At 37.9% G+C, this 17,263-nt stretch overlaps 1 protein-coding gene across 4 annotated transcripts in view; it reads right to left on the bottom strand.

Annotated features, from left to right (window-relative positions):
* The window catches only part of OSBPL10 (oxysterol binding protein like 10), a 117,682-nt gene that overhangs the window by 77,603 nt on the left and 22,816 nt on the right, over positions 1–17,263 (bottom strand). For 3 of the 4 annotated variants that reach the window (XR_014183436.1, XM_082046609.1, XM_082046611.1), the window contains exons 2-3: positions 8,511–8,686; positions 6,736–6,815 (exon numbers count right to left, since the gene is read on the bottom strand). Coding sequence is in view for 3 of the 4 variants with exons in the window: in XM_082046609.1 (XP_081902735.1) it covers positions 6,736–6,815; positions 8,511–8,686 (256 nt within the window). In the remaining variant the exon portion in view is untranslated. The remainder of the gene's footprint in view (positions 1–6,735; positions 6,816–8,510; positions 8,687–17,263) is intronic. The other variant, XM_082046610.1, reaches the window with a different exon arrangement.

The following is a 17,263-nucleotide window of genomic DNA, read 5'->3' as shown; positions in this document are numbered from 1 at the left end:
TCTTCATGCAGCTTCCAAAGGGAGGAAAAAAGGTGTCAAACACACTGCTTCCTTCTCAGCCTCCCCACTGCAATGATTTCCAAAGCATGTTTTAATTAGAAACACCATTCTTCAGTTGACTTTTAGAGGTCAAGGATGAGAGGAGGAAGCAGACAAGCATAGCAGAGCAGAGAAGAACAACCTTGCTCAAAAGGAAAAGCGGTTTGATGTGCATAAAAAAATAAAACAAGACTCACAAAGACTTCAAACTTTAACTAATCCTGCTTTACAGAAACAGTTATCATGCAGATGTTAAAAATAGCCAGTGAATAATCCATTTAGAAATTTAAAAGTATCTCCGTGGTCATTCATTAATAAGGCAAGAAGAAACATGATGAAATTGAAGAAGGGCCACCAAATATCTATGACAACCATTCTTCCAGATGTGGAGAAAAATTGCACATCTGCCTCATAATGATTTGACAAAAGTGTTGACCTCAAACTTTCAGGCATTACTGCAGATGCTGTTTCACATTACAGCTAAACTGCTATTTCCTTTGCCACTGGAAGTGGCAAGTTTGGACTTTTTTCTCCACCATCTCTTCATTCTGGCTCTGAGGCTCATTTGACCTCATGGAGAGCCACTACAGGGAGTTAAACCAGAAGAGAAACAGAGATACAGACACAGATATAGAACCTTCTGCTGATTTAGGTCCCCAAACTGCCTTCCCAAAGGGCTGGATGATGGTTATAACACACACCAGGAGCATTCGGTGAGGGGTTAAGAGAACCCCTCTTAAGAGGACAGGCCCTCACAGAGGCATGACAGTCATCAGGTTGGCTCAGTTTTAAGTACAAAGCCCCAGACTAAACCAGAGAAAGGTTAGGTTTTGGGCAGATCGATTTCATTCATCCTCCATCCAGGAGAAGAAGAGAGCAAGGCTTTCCCACCAGAAGCTGCTGGAAGCGGACTCCAGCTTCCCCTACATCAGTGCTCATCTGATTCCTCAGTGAGCTGGTCAGAGCACTAAGTCCTTTTTAGTAGGATGCTGATTTTTTTCAGAAACAGAAGAACGGATATAAAATTATTCTTGGAAGTTACCACAAATGATGCATAAGTCCACTTCTTCTTGGAAGCATTTTGTATCACTGAATTCCAATTTAACTAAAACTTCTACAATACTATTCATTTAGACTAGTCTAAAAAAGACAGCAATCCTATACAGACATAGAAGATTTCTTCCAATACGGTGTGATTTGGCACTCTGTGGAGGTTTAGCAATCTGTGATTAAGCAAAATGTATGGGAATACCAAGAACATTAAGACTACCTTATAGCATAGGAATTATTTGCCACAGAACTTTATCATTTTACTGTTTTTTTATAATTAAGACGCAAAATTTAATTAAAACAAAGTGGCTGACTTAGTTTGTGTTACATCCATTTGTTAGCTGTATAGCTCACCTTTGGACCATTCATTAGGATGCAACTAAATTTAGTCATTAGTATACATTTTTAATTTTTTTTTAAATCACTGCTCTGCTTAATTTCCTCCACCACTGCAGTCTCCAGCTGAAGCTTTAAAGACAGCAAGGACACAAAGTCATACAGTAGAATTTTGAAGTTCTGAAAAAGAAATAAAATCAGTGCTGATCTGGATCCAGTGCACAAAAAAGAAATACTATCCTGTCAGTATTTCACAGACATAATGACACAGCTTCAGCTTTAAAAAATATTCTCCAAATTCCAATGTTTTCCTATAAATCTCCTTGCAATAATATCTATTCAAGATTTCAAAAACATGTTCTCTCTCTAATATGAAAGACCTGTATCTAAAAGCTGCTTCACTGTTATTCTTGGGAACCTTCCCACTGTTTGCTTGGTTATCCCATTATTTTTCCCCAGCTAAGCTATACCCTACTTGCATAAAACATAGTCCTCACTGCATATTTTACACTTCCCATACCACCTCCTTCTCAAGTGTGTGACATGTAAAAAATAGTCAGAAATTTCTGCCTCATTCTTCCTGTGAAAAAAGGTGAGTTTAAGCTGTAGAAGAAGTTGGGAGCAAATGCTCAGGCTCCAACTTCCCAGACACAGACACATGCCTGTTCCCAGCAGAGACACAGCTTGGATTCTGTTTGAACTCCAGAAGCTTAAAACACAAGCATCCATGTGCCTGTTCGTGACAGCACTATGAGAGACAGATACTTTGCAGTTATCACGGTACAACCCTCAAAGTACGGGAGAGTGGTGAAGAGAGAGATCTGGCTCTGCTGCCAGTAGGGAATGTCACATCATCACAGTCCTACCAATGGCTGGGCTATTTTAACAAAGTTCAAAAATACAGATTTTTGTCAAGTCCTCAATTATGCAAAATGGCAGTCCAACATGTACTCCCTCTCTGTGTCATTACAGACCTTTTTAATGCAATTCCAGTCCCTAACCCCAACACACAAGAAACAGGAAGATGGCTAAATAGCAGCATGCTATTTTATGTAAATTTAAAATATTTTAAGAAGTATGTTTCCACTCCCATGCTAATAATTATTATATTAAAGTACCTTCATCTACAAGAGGAAAAAAAAAATCACAAAGAAATGCTGCAGTTCTTGCTTCCCTTATCTCCTACCAGGCAGTGGTTTTGAAGTAAAAAACTTTGAGGAAAAGAAAAGAAGCTATAGAAATGCATTTTTTTCTAGTTTCTGGAATCTCTGTGAAGCATCACTCCCTGGTAACCAATATCTGAACTCCAAAGTCTAATTGCTGTAGCATTAAAGCTTTTGATCACTTGCTTTTATACAGAAAAGCAGAGGGAAGCATTAAAACTTACTCATAGGTGAAATCCAAGTTAGAACTATATGCACTGCTAAAGTCAGGGAAAACCTCTCTCAGACCACAGAATCACAGAATGGTTTGGAATGAAAAGGGACCTTAAAGAGCATTTGGTTCCAACCCCCTGCCACGGGCAGAGACACCTTCCACTAGAGACCAGAATGCTCAAAGCCACATCCAGCCCGGCCTTGAACACTTCCAGGGATGGGGCATCCACAGCTGCTCTGGGCAGCCTGTTCCAGTGCCTCACCACCCTCATGGTGAAGAATATCTTCCTTTTATTTAATCTAAATACACCCTCTTTCAGTTTAAAGCCATTACCCTTGTCCTATTGCAATAGTCCCTTATAGAAAGTCCTTCTCCAGCTTTCATACAGGCCCCTTTTTTAGGTAGTGTAAGGCTGCTATAAGGTCTCCCTGGAGCCTTTTATTCTCCAGGCTGAATGACCACAACTCTCTGAGCCTGTCCTCATAGCTGAGGTGCTTCAGCCATCTGATCTTCTTCATGGCCCTCCTCTGGACTCACTCCAACAGGTCCTTTTTTTGTTTGGGGCCCCAGAGCTGGACATAGGGACTCCACGTGTGGTCTCATGAAAACAGAGAAGAGGGGCAGAATCACCTCCTTCAACCTGCTGGTCATGCTTCTTTTAATGCAGCCCAGCATACAGGCATTCTCCACCCAGCCTGTATTTGTGCATGGGATTGCCCCAACCCATGTGCAGGACCTTGCACTTGGCCTTGTTGAACTACATGAGGTTCACACAGGCCTGCCTCTCAAGCCTGTCAAGGTCGCTCTGGACGGCATCACTTTCTTCCATTGTGCTGACTGCACCACGCAACTTGGTGTCATCAGCAGACTTGCTGACGGTGCACTCGACCTCACTGTCCACATTGCCAATAAAGATGTTAAACAGATAACACTCTAACTCTCAGAAGACAGGAGAGGGAAAAGGAAAAAAAGTATGTTGAAAAGCAACAGATTAATCTTATCAAAAGAAAGGTTTCCAAGAATGGGTAGGTATGACATTGTTTCAAGTAAAGTACACTTTTAGAATAAGAAGCAGAGTCATCAGTGGTCTCATTTGAAGCACATACATTCCCAACATTTTGTTTTCTGGATTGTTAAGCTTAAAAATAGAGAATATAGAAATTATCTATTTGCTCCGTGGCTTTCAAAAGTAGATAATTAGGAGTGCTTCACTAACAAACATGTCAAGCGAAAAGTGACCTAATCTGATTTTAGATGTAGACCTGTAACACAGAAAGAAAGAAGTATCTTTCAGTTTTCTTCAGCATTCGTATTTTATACTAAATGGATTTAAGCTAATTAAAATATGTGACTGGCTGTACCAACCAAAATGCATCTATAGTCCAGCATCCTATGCCAAGTTTCTGTAACTCATCAGTCTTCTAAGAGAAATGCAAGAACTCTCCTCCTGCTATCTTAAACAATCTTTTGTTTGGTTCCTCTGTTACATATGGCCACCACCCTTCAGTCAAAGAAATCCTTTTGTTTTCTTGCATGATGAGTGTAAGAACCAGAAGAAAGCCCCAGCAATGGAAGTCACGGTGCAAGAGTACAAGAAGTTTAGAGAGGGGCTCCCCATTCCAAGCCTGTCCTGTTTCCAGAAGTTGCATGTTAGATCTTCTGTGACAGACAGTGTCTTTGTACTTAATACCCTCCCACTCAGTCAAGACTTTCTAATAACATTTTGTCTTTCAAATACTTTTTAAGTCTATATGCAGTTCTGGCATCCAGAGCATGCCATAATAACCTCCAGTTTTCATTCATCTTTTATTTTGAACCTGTTTTCAGCTCATTTTCTTTGAGGCTCCCCCATACAAATATGAACAGCTAGCAAATACTTCTTATCCAGCCACTCCAGAGCACCTATTAACACTATACTTCTCTGATTTGCCCTCTCCCTTCCCATCATCAGTAAAAAAGACTCCAGTGTAGTCAATTTTCATCACACAGAGTTAATTTTGTACAGAATAACAGAACTGATGAAAAGTACTTTTCCCCCACTCCAATGTTTTTGTTTCAAGGACTGATAAAAGCATTCAAGAGCCGTATATGACAGAGTCAGAGCAGTCTAAGTATTTTCCCTTTTGTTCTCTGTTCCTTTCTTGACAATTCCTAAAACTCTCTTTGCTCTTTTTGGACCACTACTAATTGCTGGACAAGATTTTTCTTCTTGACATACTAATTAATTTAGAGCCTACTAAAATCCATAGATACTGCTACTGCTCAACATGGAGAGACAGTATGAAAAATTCTCAGCATAAATTACTACTAAGTGCAACAGTTTCTACCTAAGAAGGAAAAATTATCCAAACTTCACTTAGACAAAGATCAGCTTCGACTCAATTACTGCCACTCTGGAATGAGGTTTTGGTATTAAAATAGACACTTCTACAGAATTATTTATCAGGAGAAGACAAAAGGAGAAAAACAAATCCAGTATTAAGAAATATTAGCAAACAGAGAGTAGAAGTAAAATAATTTTCCATTGCACAAGTCTCTGATATCATATATACCAAACAACACTTCTATTACCTCATCACAACACACTGTAGATGCCAAAACATTTTAAATGGGTTCAAGAAGCAACCAGAAAATTTATTGAGGAATAATTTGATTGCAATTGAGTATAAAAAGTTACCGTCTCTGTCTAGCACAGGAAGAGCCTGTGTTGCAAAGCAACAGTAAGAGCATTCTGACCAAGGAGAGTTGCACCTTTCTGAACAGTACTGGGCCACAGCTATATAAAAAACATATTTAATTGTCATGCATTAGAACTGAAATAGTACTGAAACACTGAAGTTACTTATTCTCCTTCAAAAAGGAGAATATACCATAATTGCTTCTTGGCAAGTCCACATCACTCAAAAGAAGAAAAAAAAAAACCTTGGTTTTATTTTACTTCATGCACTTCAGTGAATGCCAGTCTCCTCAAAATACCATCTATATTTTCAAAATCCAACTTTCAAGGATATTTACAATCATGACTTTGACTGAAGTTAACATAAGATTGATATTTTCAATATCTTGGGGCAGGGAGGAATGCTTTCTGCTTGCAGCTATATGCAGGGTTTTTTAATATATCACACAGGAAAGGGGACAGCAATCTTTTTTGCTCTAAAAATATCAACAGAAGTGCTTAAAAGACTGAAGATAAGAGCAGGACTTTTGTTTTTCTTTATTGACTTAGCATTAACACCAAAAGCATATACAAAATAAATATAATAATCATTTATTTCTAATAGGGTTGTTTGTTTGTTTTTAATACCTCCCACTTTGAAAATACATTATAATTTAAACAATCATCTATTTGGAGGCTAGGAACACTCTCAACCCACAGTTCTACTATTTTTTAAGTACAAACATCTTTTTACCTGTCCAAACTATTTATCTGTTTGAGGACAAAAATTCTGACATCACTTCCAAAGATAAATACTATAAATCCTCATATGATAACTTCTTTCTGATTTGGTAAAGAAGTTGAAGACTGACCACTGCTATTAACAATACCTACCTGAAGCTTCTGTAATAAGAGCCATTAAATCTTATACAACTAAATAAAACTAGTATCAGTGAACATTTTTAAATACTAATCAGGACAGCACGCAGGTGTTTATTAATAAACTGTTGATCCAGTCACTCTAATAACCATGTATCGACAGCATCCAAAATGCACTTCCTGAATTTCTCATAAATAAGACAATGTTTATTTATTAAGATTGCCCAACTGACTTAAGTCTGCTCTAGTTACTGAGGAATAACAATGTGCTGCTTCTACTCATAAACTGCCAAACATCAGCCCACTAACTACAGCAGCCAGTCCATCATCCAGATTATGTTGTTCTTCACATACACCACTTAAAACATAATAGTTACTTCTCCCTCTTAATTATTTACCTTAGAATTACCTTCCTTGTGATGTTTGGCACAGGATCGAAGCTGAGTTATCCAGTATTGTTTCTCCTTTGCATCAGCAGCTAGAATAGAAACAAGAAAATGCAGGCAATCACATATAAACTAATAATCTTTTTTGTATAGGAGAATGTGATGAGGCAGGGAGAAGATAGGTTATTTATTGGTTAGGATGCACTAAAATTCTATTTTATACTACTTAAGTATATGTAAGTTCTTCAGTACAACACATCTAAACCTCAGCTTAAGATACTGTGGCCAGCTGGAAGAGATAAGTTTGAGCCTTCTTCATAGTTATCTCCTCCGAGTGCTATTAAAAGCAAAATTACCTCAAGATTACTTCTTTTTTTTATAATCCACTTTTGCTTTACCCATGGCTCTCTGTGAAGGACAAGGGCCATGCCACAGCATTTAAATCACGGAAACCTTTACACTCATGCTGTCAACCAGCTACCAGACAAGCTACCAGTTCCCCAGATACCTTAGTACTTCTGTTTTAAAGTAGTTCAACTAAATAATTCTTTAAACCTGTGTGTAATTTGCCTGCAACTTAAAGATACAAGAATGAAAAGCACATCATTGAAAAACAGCTTTAAAAAATACTGAAAAGATTGTCTGCATTCTACATCAGGTGGCTCTTGTGCAATATTAACAAGTATATTTAGGACAGATGCTTGGTTATTTTTTTTTTTTAAAACAAAACACCACTCCAGTAACCCTAATAAAGAAGAGCAATACAGACTGGATAATTTCAGTAAATATTTTCTCTTACTTCCTCTGCTATTAAGTATCTCAATGGTTATTGACTCCACATAAAAATTATTTGAATCAAATTCACAGATCTCATTAAATTAATAGCAGCATATTGTAAGTAATTTACAACCTCAAGTGACTGGAAAAGCATGCTAATGAAAGCACAAGTGTTCAGATTTCTAGCTCTGCAAATTCCAGTATATTTCAACAGAAATTTTCCTTGGTTGTTCTTGTGTTTTAGTTCTACATATGAAATGGCAACATATGGTACCACTGGGGAGTCCTGCATACTCTGTCCTGCTAGACAACTAATAAACTGTGGTCAGAATTAAACTTACATAATTTTAAACTGTTGTTACACTATATTACATGTCACTTTTTTTTGTACGTTTATTTTTATAAACTAGTTTGATATGAAAGTATCCTGATCAACCAACCATACTGAAAATACCTTAGAATCAAAATACTGCTTTAAAAAAAATGCAAAGTAACTCCTTCATAGCCTATATTGTCTTTCTTAAATTTGGGAGCAAGGGAAAGCAAACTTTTATGTTAAAGGTGCATCAAATTATTCCAAGACTGACAAGAACAGAGTATCTTAACAGCGTTAAGATGGCATTTTTCCTTTCTCCAGCCCACCAGCAGATTCATTACTGCACATTATCAGCAGGATAGTGGCAAGAGTGAACAACCTTAGAAATGAAATGCTATGCTGTGGACAGCAATGAAAGCAGCTTTTTCTTCCTTCAGAAGCAAACAAGATATACTTGCCACAATAACAGTTTATAGAACATATCTCGAGCTACCTTCCAGCCCTGGAAGTCTATATATTGTAAATCCGTATGTTCCACTGTGTTTTATAATATAGTATGTAACAATACAGCTGTATAACCACTACTTTCTGACAGTATGGGGACATAAGAGAGAAATGAGATACAAGAGAAGAGATGCAGAAGCTGGAATGGAAGAGAAGAAGGACTCAGCTGGCACTTCAAGGAGCACTGTACCTCTCAACTTATACATCTCTCCATTAGCAGAGTAGACCACCAACATGTGTGGCACTTCATCACTGGGTGATATTATAGCTCCAGCCAAAGACAAAGTTCCTCGTGGCTTCTGGCTTTTACTTTGTTCATTCACGAAATACTGCAGAATCCCGGTCTCAAAGTCCAGCACAAAGTACCTGTTCAAAGAAATCGCAATTGTATAGTATTTGTGTTGAAGAGTTTTTCACACATTTACTCAAACACGAGCAAAGATTGACCTTAAATCAAGATCATAAATAAACAAATGAGGTTAAAGTCAGTTTTGTAGTAACTCAGTTTTATAAGGTACTGTTATTTTGATCATTAGGTTTGGGTTAAAAGGCATGTGTGAGCTACTCTTTCACTCATGTTTCTTTCAGATTAATGGTGAGGTTCACATACAAGACATAAAAGCAACGAAATGAGGCTTTAACTGAAGAGGTTCCAGTGAAAAAATATGAGTGCTTCTTTTGGGGGGGTTGGTGCCTCCCCTTTATTTCCATTTACAACCTTGAAAAAGACATTTCCCCACAACCAGTCTTTTGAAAAGGTGACACTGTTTTTGCTGAGGGATTAGCACAATTAAAGATACCATGGTATTTTTATCTTTGTGATAATATTTCACTTACAGATTTTGAGTGTAGTTTTGAAAACTGGCCAAGTGAATTGAACATTCAGTTCCCAATAAGTGTTAGACACAAAGTATGGACACACACGTCTAAGAAAACAATTAGAAGGAAAGAGCACTAAAGTCTAATTTCTATTTGAAAACAAAACAAAACACAAAAACAATTTTGACAAACACAAGCCATTCCACAATAAACCATCTTCTAGGACAGCAAGATCATAAAAACAAAAATAAATCAATTGCATTGTTCAAATGCACCTGATGAAAGTGAAGATGTTTCAAGCTTAGCGTACTAGTCTCAAAAGCTGGAAACACAAATTTAGATTTTTTTTTTTCTCTCCAAATAAACCTATCTTTCACAACAGCCCTTATCTTAATTTTCATCTCCCTGTGGAAATCACCTATGCTATTACACAGAACAGCTATTCAACACTTCAACTCCTTGGCAAGATAGCACAGACAGCAACCTCCTGGCTCACATGAAGGACAGTTTGCTCTGATTCACAACAGACTAGAGTGAAGATCACAAAAAGGCAGGTTACCCCCTTAGCTTCTACTAAAATAACAGCCCTAATAATCTGGCTAACATAGGCATTTGGAACGCATACTATTTGCTACCATCCCACTAGATATAATTAGCATAGGTTATACAAATTTGTGTACAATATTTCAGAAACTGAGATTATTCAGACTTTATATGTATTAGTTTTGTATACCACAAATTTGCTCGAGTTTTGAACGTGGCATTTTGTCTTAGCACTTTTTCAGTATCTCCATATGCAGAACACCTCTAACCTTTCGCATCACAGAATATTTCCAGGATTGTCTTCACAGCCTGTTGAAGTTACTGGTGTTCTTGTGTTCCTCTCTTTACTCAAGCTAAATAAGCCTGGACATGATGCAAGCACCTTTGCCTAAGATTTACAGAGCTTCACACATTTCGCTTGGGCAACCTTCCGTTGCCACATTTATGCATAACTCTCTGCTGCCGCCACCTCCGCACCAGAACAAAGATGAAATTCTCTTTAAATTGTTACAGATTAACAACCCCCTACCCCAAACAATTTTAAACTAGTGCATCACTACATCCCTCACTCCTGCCCTGACTCCATCCCACACATCTCCCGCAAGCTCTTCCGCATTCCTTCCCTCATGAAACAAATGGAAAGCCTCCCTTCTGTGACCGTGAAGCACAACTCTTCACCTTCCATCTACAGTTTACCTTCACCACCAAAAAAAGTAATAAAGGCAAGCCAAATGTCAAACACCACAATATTTTCAATGATAGTGTTAAAAATAAGGAGGTCCTAAATGGAAATGGCCAACATTTCAGGAGGTTACCTTATTGACTTGTTTTACACCAGTCCATAACCTTCCTGTTTTGTTTGACTTTTAAATGATTTTACAATACTGCTCTCCCACTTACAAAGCACTTTTTTTTCCTCTTCAGGTTGCTTAGCAGGGGAAGTCGATGCACCTAACTGGAAGTGGAAACAGTAGAATTGGAAAACATACAATAAAGTCAGACTTCACGTTTCACAGTAAATTTTAATTTAGCTCATTCTCAGTTTTCCTTGATCATTTTAGGAATATCTGTTACATATTCAGGAGAAAAAGCAAAATACTATATAAACACGATGCCATGTCCCTGAGAAAATAATCCGGTAACTTAACCCTAGACCTTGTACTTCTCTCCATCCAGCTGACAAGTTTTCAGCAATCTCTTTGGATTTAGCAAATGAGTCTAGGCTTTATATGCAGCGATGTCCATTCTGAGCCTGTGCCAGCCTCATTATAATTTCATTGTCCTTTTATTGTTCAGGTACAAATCATTTATTTCAGCCTTTGTTATCAAAGTATCTTTTATTGATTACTACCTTGAAGAGCATCATTGTGGTTACTGCAGTACAGCTCTACAATTAACAAAAGGAGGTACAACAGTTAAAAAAAAAAGGCAAGAAAAATCAGCTTTCCTTCGTCTGTCACGACCAAAGAATTTTGGGAAAGAAGCTCCTCTATTAGAACAGAATCTAGCAATTTATATAAACATTATGAGCACTTCGACTAGAAACTTTTGCATTCTAGACCAGCTAAACACTCCCAGAACGACTGTAAGCTCCACAAAGATGGAGTTTGCATTGCCACAAAGCTACCCCAGGGAAGGAAACCAGCCATTCGAGTACAGAACGCACCTTTACCAGCATAATGAAATCCAAGAGCAGCAACTTCTGCAAATCCCCATATGCAGAGAGAGTATCCTTCCACATCCTTTCTAACACAGCTATCGCAGTTGTCTGAACTTGACCTTCTAACCAACCATAGCCTAATTTAAGTACAGTCTCAAAAAAAATGAACATCATCATTGGCCTCATACCTTCAGTTTTCAGTACATGTGATAGCTCAGCCACCTGTAACAGCATACAACGTGTTTCCAGTACAACTCAGGCAGTAATCTTAAGAGTAACCAGTTCTCACAAGCCTTCACATCGCTCTCTACAATGATCCTGCCTTTTTTCTTGGCCCAGATGAACCAGTTTTTATGTTTGTCAGCTTTAGAAGTCATAAGAGAGAAGAGAATTATCTACAGAAACGTGCAAATCGCCCAACAAGAAGTGGTCGTGCCAACAAAATAGCTTTCCTGTGACTTTGGAGAGCTCAGCAACTTTTCAGTCACGCTGACCATGACACTGTATGTACCACACAGAACCAAGTATTTGCTTTTAAAGAGTTACGGTTTGATGTGCAACTACCCTCTTCACCTTTCACATGGTGGTATCACAGAAAAAGATAAGACAGGAGCAAACTCCACAGGTAACTATAGCCTCACAAGAGAAGCAGGGGCATAACGCACTTTGAAAACTGCTAAAAGGACAGGAAAAAGCAGAAGAAATAAGGAATTAAATGTCAAATCAAGCAGCGCAAGACTCTATACAAAGGAGGGGTGGAGAGAGAAAGAGAGAGATAGAAGAAACAGAAGCAGCTTTCAAAAACATTTTCTTGCATCACATACCAAGTGATGACCCAGTTCAGACCACCACAAAAACGCAGACAAAAGAACAGATTCTTTCATTAACTGAGGATAGAAAAGCATTATATATAAAGCAAAATATAAGTAAAAGAATGATACGTGTCCCATTTTAGAAGCCCCATGTAACTGTATCAAAAGGACAGGGATATCTTTTAACTTGAATTCCAAAGGCCATTTGTTCTGCATGCCACGGAAATACCAGCACTAACCTCTCTAGAACTGATTAATCTTACCACCTTTTCCTGCATTTCTCCACTGGCCTTGCTCACAAAGCACACATTTACCTATGATGTCATATTTCTGTAATTAATTTACAGACTAACATTGATGAAAACTTACATACTCTTCAGGGAACAGTCAGATAGGAGGTAGCAGAGACAAGTTATGTCATACTAGACATACAATTAGTGCTGTACAGAAATAATTAAATAACTGTTACTGACGAACGTTCCCAAAAGCCAAAAGACAGCTAAATTCTTCAGTCCAAAACTGGACTATTTTTTTAATTAATATTCAGTAAGTTAGAAAATGCCTGCTTTAAGACATTTTAAACAGTTTTAACTGCTTAAGCACTGTCCAAAGTAGACATTTAAAATTACAGGCAAGGAAAAGCAGGCCATTTCACAAAAGAAAAGCCTTGGCCAGTGGATTTCTCACTTGAAACTCAAATCCGTTCAGAGAATACAGCCTTCCTGCTCCTCTGGCCCAGCCTCCCTCGGGCTCCCGGGATTCACTGGGATACTCCCCTCTGCCATTCCAACCACATGCAGAGGCATTACTAACTGATACAAACTACATGATAAACATTCAGTCACACTCAGCAAACAAAAATTTTATTGCTGTTGTACCAAGTTTAAAAGAAAAGCCTGACACTACCAGAATTGATAAGTTACTCATGAATGTCAACAGGGCCTGATGCAACTTTATTTCTGTTTTACTTGCGTATTTCAAAATCAGCGCACTTTTGGAATAAATCCCAAGTCTTATAAGTTCTGTAACAATCTGTCTTAATTAAACACTCATGTTTTATTCCCATCCATTTATCCATTCACCTTGACAGCCACTAAAAAAAACCCAAAACCTCAAGCAGAACAAGTATGATCTATGATAGTAGGCATAACTATGTTGCCTTCTGAATTCTTGGAGGGGAAGAGAATCAAACACGGTACAATGAACTATTTCAACTAGATTTTGCATTCACTGATATGAGCATTCATTATAGTAATAAATATAATCGATCAATATTATGTAATATTGTAATAATCTAATATTAATTCCCCATTCAACTAGCATTTAAGAAAAGAAACATGATTATGGTTTTAAAAGTGGTTAAATGGTGTAGCAGGAGAGGAAAATTATCTACCATCACGGTCTGTCAGAGAACAACAGCACACAATATGAACATTTCCTGTGTAACTTACCTCACTGCATTCAAGAATTTTGATTTTCCCATTTCCAGTCAAATTAAGCAATTCCATATTCCCCAGTGGAAATGCATACTTAAAAAAACCAAACAAACAAGAAAAAACACCTAAACATTTCCAGGCATTTCAACATTCAATTGCACACCCGTAAGATGGTACACCGCTCATTGAAGCTGCCACTCAAATGCAAGTCTGCGACACATCCAAAGGTACGTTCCCAGCAGAAAAAACACCCCTTAAAATAACTTCCTTCTTTTCTCCCCTTATTCTGAACACATCTCAGAAACCAAACACCTGAAAATAAGTTTTCACTACTCTGTAATCCAAATAAATTTTCAAGATAGGACTGCCAAATCTTTCCATTGTGTAATGTATTCCTAGCGATTTGAAAACATGTCATTTCTTTGCTTGATACCTTCTAAAACAAGCTCCATACAATTTGACAGGTTCAGCAAGCACACTTCACATCAGTCCTTGCCTAATGCCTACGATCAACTCATCTTCCACAAAGCACTTAGGAAATACAGTATGAAATAAACAGTTTAGAACATGGCCTAATGTAACAAAACTACAAGTCTCCAACAAGCCAAATAACAAATTTAGGAAGCCTGAAATGCTGAACCAAAGTCTCTACCACATACGTTAAACACACTAAGACTGGCTTTCTTAAAACATAAACATCCCACAGAGTTATTTGAAGAAAAGTCATCAAAAAGAAGGCAGCATTGAACGCAGCCACAGTGAACACAGACGCTCAGAGCACTACTGAGTCAAACAGTGACTGACACTACATATATTATTCTTTCTACTTAAAGTAGAGACATGCACACACAGAAACACAGAGAAAACTTTTCAGAAAGATCATATGTGAAGACAGATCTATAATGAAGTGAGATTTGACCCAGGGCAGTAATTTACCGATGTTTCTATCTGCTACTTCCCATATTCTGCAGGAGACTTCACGGACTGAAAAGAGAAGATGTGATCTTAGTTTGGTTTTTCTGGTCCTTGCTATTACAACATCCATAAATTAATCAAATATATCCATTTGACAGCCCTGTTCTCATGCAACATAATGAAAGAGTAGCAAATTCAGTCATCTAATATAATGCCCCCACAACACACAATCAGAGGGAGCCTGGAATTGCTGAGTTTGTGTCAGCACTCCCACATAGCAGGAGTTTAAAGACAACCACATCTCATAGCATTTGTGTGAATCAGACAGATCTGAATAATAATTTTATGTCAAAATACTATCATCTATAATCCAAATTCTCTGCAATTTGAAGTTACTAAATTTTGGCAATCCCAAACATATGCACCCCTAAAAGAGGCTGCTGAACAAAAAAAATATATTCAACTGAAATAACCCCCACACCCCTTTCCTTCACCTTTGGCAATTAAAGCCTGCCCTCTGAACTATGTTAAGAGAGCCAGACACTACTACTAGAAGGACAGGAAATGTAGGAGTGAAGCAGTAAAGCCACACACACACCGTGTATACTACACAGTATGCTCCACTGGCTTCATCCTGAACTTCCGTATCACTTCACTCTTATGGTGTACCCAGGATGAATCAAACCCTATTTGCAGTTGGTTTATGTTTCTCTGACTAGTGTCTCCCAACTCTTCCTCTCTCTTCTCCAACAACTTGTATTCCTTGCTGGTAAGAAATAAACCCTAACAAAACCCAGCACTACTATTACTGTATATTATGTCCCATCTAGGGCATGCACCTTCATACATCAAACATCTGCAGATTTTTAGAGCCTTCTTTTGCTGTCAAGAATTACAGACCATATACAGAAAAGCACTCAGCTATAAAACAACTAGAATGACCCTGAGTTTTTATGCCAGACCTGATGTTGGTCAGGATTCCACCTGGAGATAAAATGCTTTCAGGAACTGAAATATTAATGAAACAAATAACAAAGGCACAAGAGCATGACCTTGAACAACAGCATGGGCGCTGGGGCTGAAGAGGCCGTTGCTGGATGACAAAACAAAGGATGGTCCAAACACCTCCAGGTGGAAATATCAGGCAAAACTATTCAGGTAATCCAACCACAAAACAGACTGCAAATGGAAGTAGCTCAAATTACGAGACTACTCTAGCTTTAATTAGAGTAGCTGTAGAGTAGTTCAGCTACTCTTAAGTGCTTCTTTTTGCTCAATTTAACAATGAGAGAACGGAAATTAGGAATATCATTCAAGTCATATCTTGAGCCAATTACACGGACAAAAGGAGTCTGTTATCTCAGCCCAATGTACTTGGGCTGTATGTCTCCAAGTTAAAAGCCAGAGAAATTATCTATGTAGGTGAACGCTGAGGTGTCTGCTCCTCACAGGTGAATATGGTCCCGTGCACAACAGCGACAGCCTACCACTTGAACATGTACAGAGCAGCAGTAAGCCAGGGAATTTCAGGGAGCTGACCCACATATATGGAGCAAATGTCAATGCAATCAAATCGGTTGTTGGAGTTGTTTCCTATTCATTTTACTGCTTACTGGAAACCAAGGTTGTTTTAAGACAGACTGAAAAAAACCCAAAGTCACACGAAAGGTATCTTAAGTCATGCAACTGAATTATAAATTCTATGCTATAAGATCTGCACTATCATGCATATAGTAATTCTAGAACAAAATACCTAAATCACAAAACCGTCTTCGCTGTTAATGAGCTCTTCCCTCATCTTTAATTATTAAACATGAAGCATAAAAAGTTAGAGAGGATTCATAAACTCTCTTAATAAAAACACCAACCTAAAAGTTTTCTAAAGAAAGACATTGCTGAAAATTAAAGCAGTCACAGATGTCATCACACAGAACATCAGTTTTATTATGACCACTCTGCTGCCAACAATTGACAGACAATTTACAGAAGAAATGAAGGGCCAGGATCAAGATGTAGACAAGCAGAACAGTTTGACAACAGGACGTACCAAAAGGTTTTCAGTAAATTTACCTAAAATTAAATAAACAGAAATCTGAAGAATTTTTTGACATGACAGTCAAGAATAAAGCACTCCACTAGCTAGACTTCCAACCATCATCCAGAGCAAAACACTCTCTTTCACTAGACTATATGTACTATAGATATTTATTACATTAAGGAAGATTGGGTGTTTTTTGCTACTTCTCACCAAAACTAGCTCATCAACACCTTGAACATATCCCTAAGAAAAATAATTCATTGGTTACTTCTTCCAAGGCAACCAACAACCAACAACATCAGACCACACCTTGACAGTACATTCATATCATTCTCTTAAGCGACACAGATAATTGCACTTTTTCCTGAAAGCTGTGTAGTTTCAACAGACTATGCAAGCACAGAGTGGAAGCAGCAAATATAACTGGAATACTTTGACCCTGAAGTACTTACCAAGAAAGAAATTCACACCTAATATATACTTATTTTGGCCTAGTTAATTTTCTGCCATTTCAGTGAACTGAATTCCATTACCATGTGATCAACAGGACATCAGAGTCATGGCACAGAAAGAGGGAGTATGCAATGAGAAACATGCAAGGAGGTTGCTCCCCTTTTGATGACAACCTGCTCTTAATTCAATACAAGAAACCTCATGAAATCATACCCTCTGAGGGCTTTTTTAATTACATGGCGCTTTACTGTATATATCAGCAGGGAT

This window comes from Streptopelia decaocto (assembly GCF_964273445.1).
Source record: "Streptopelia decaocto genome assembly, chromosome: 2".
Lineage (NCBI taxonomy): Eukaryota > Metazoa > Chordata > Aves > Columbiformes > Columbidae > Streptopelia > Streptopelia decaocto.
Note: the sequence above shows the minus strand (reverse complement) of the source record. Positions and strands in the feature narration are given on the sequence as shown.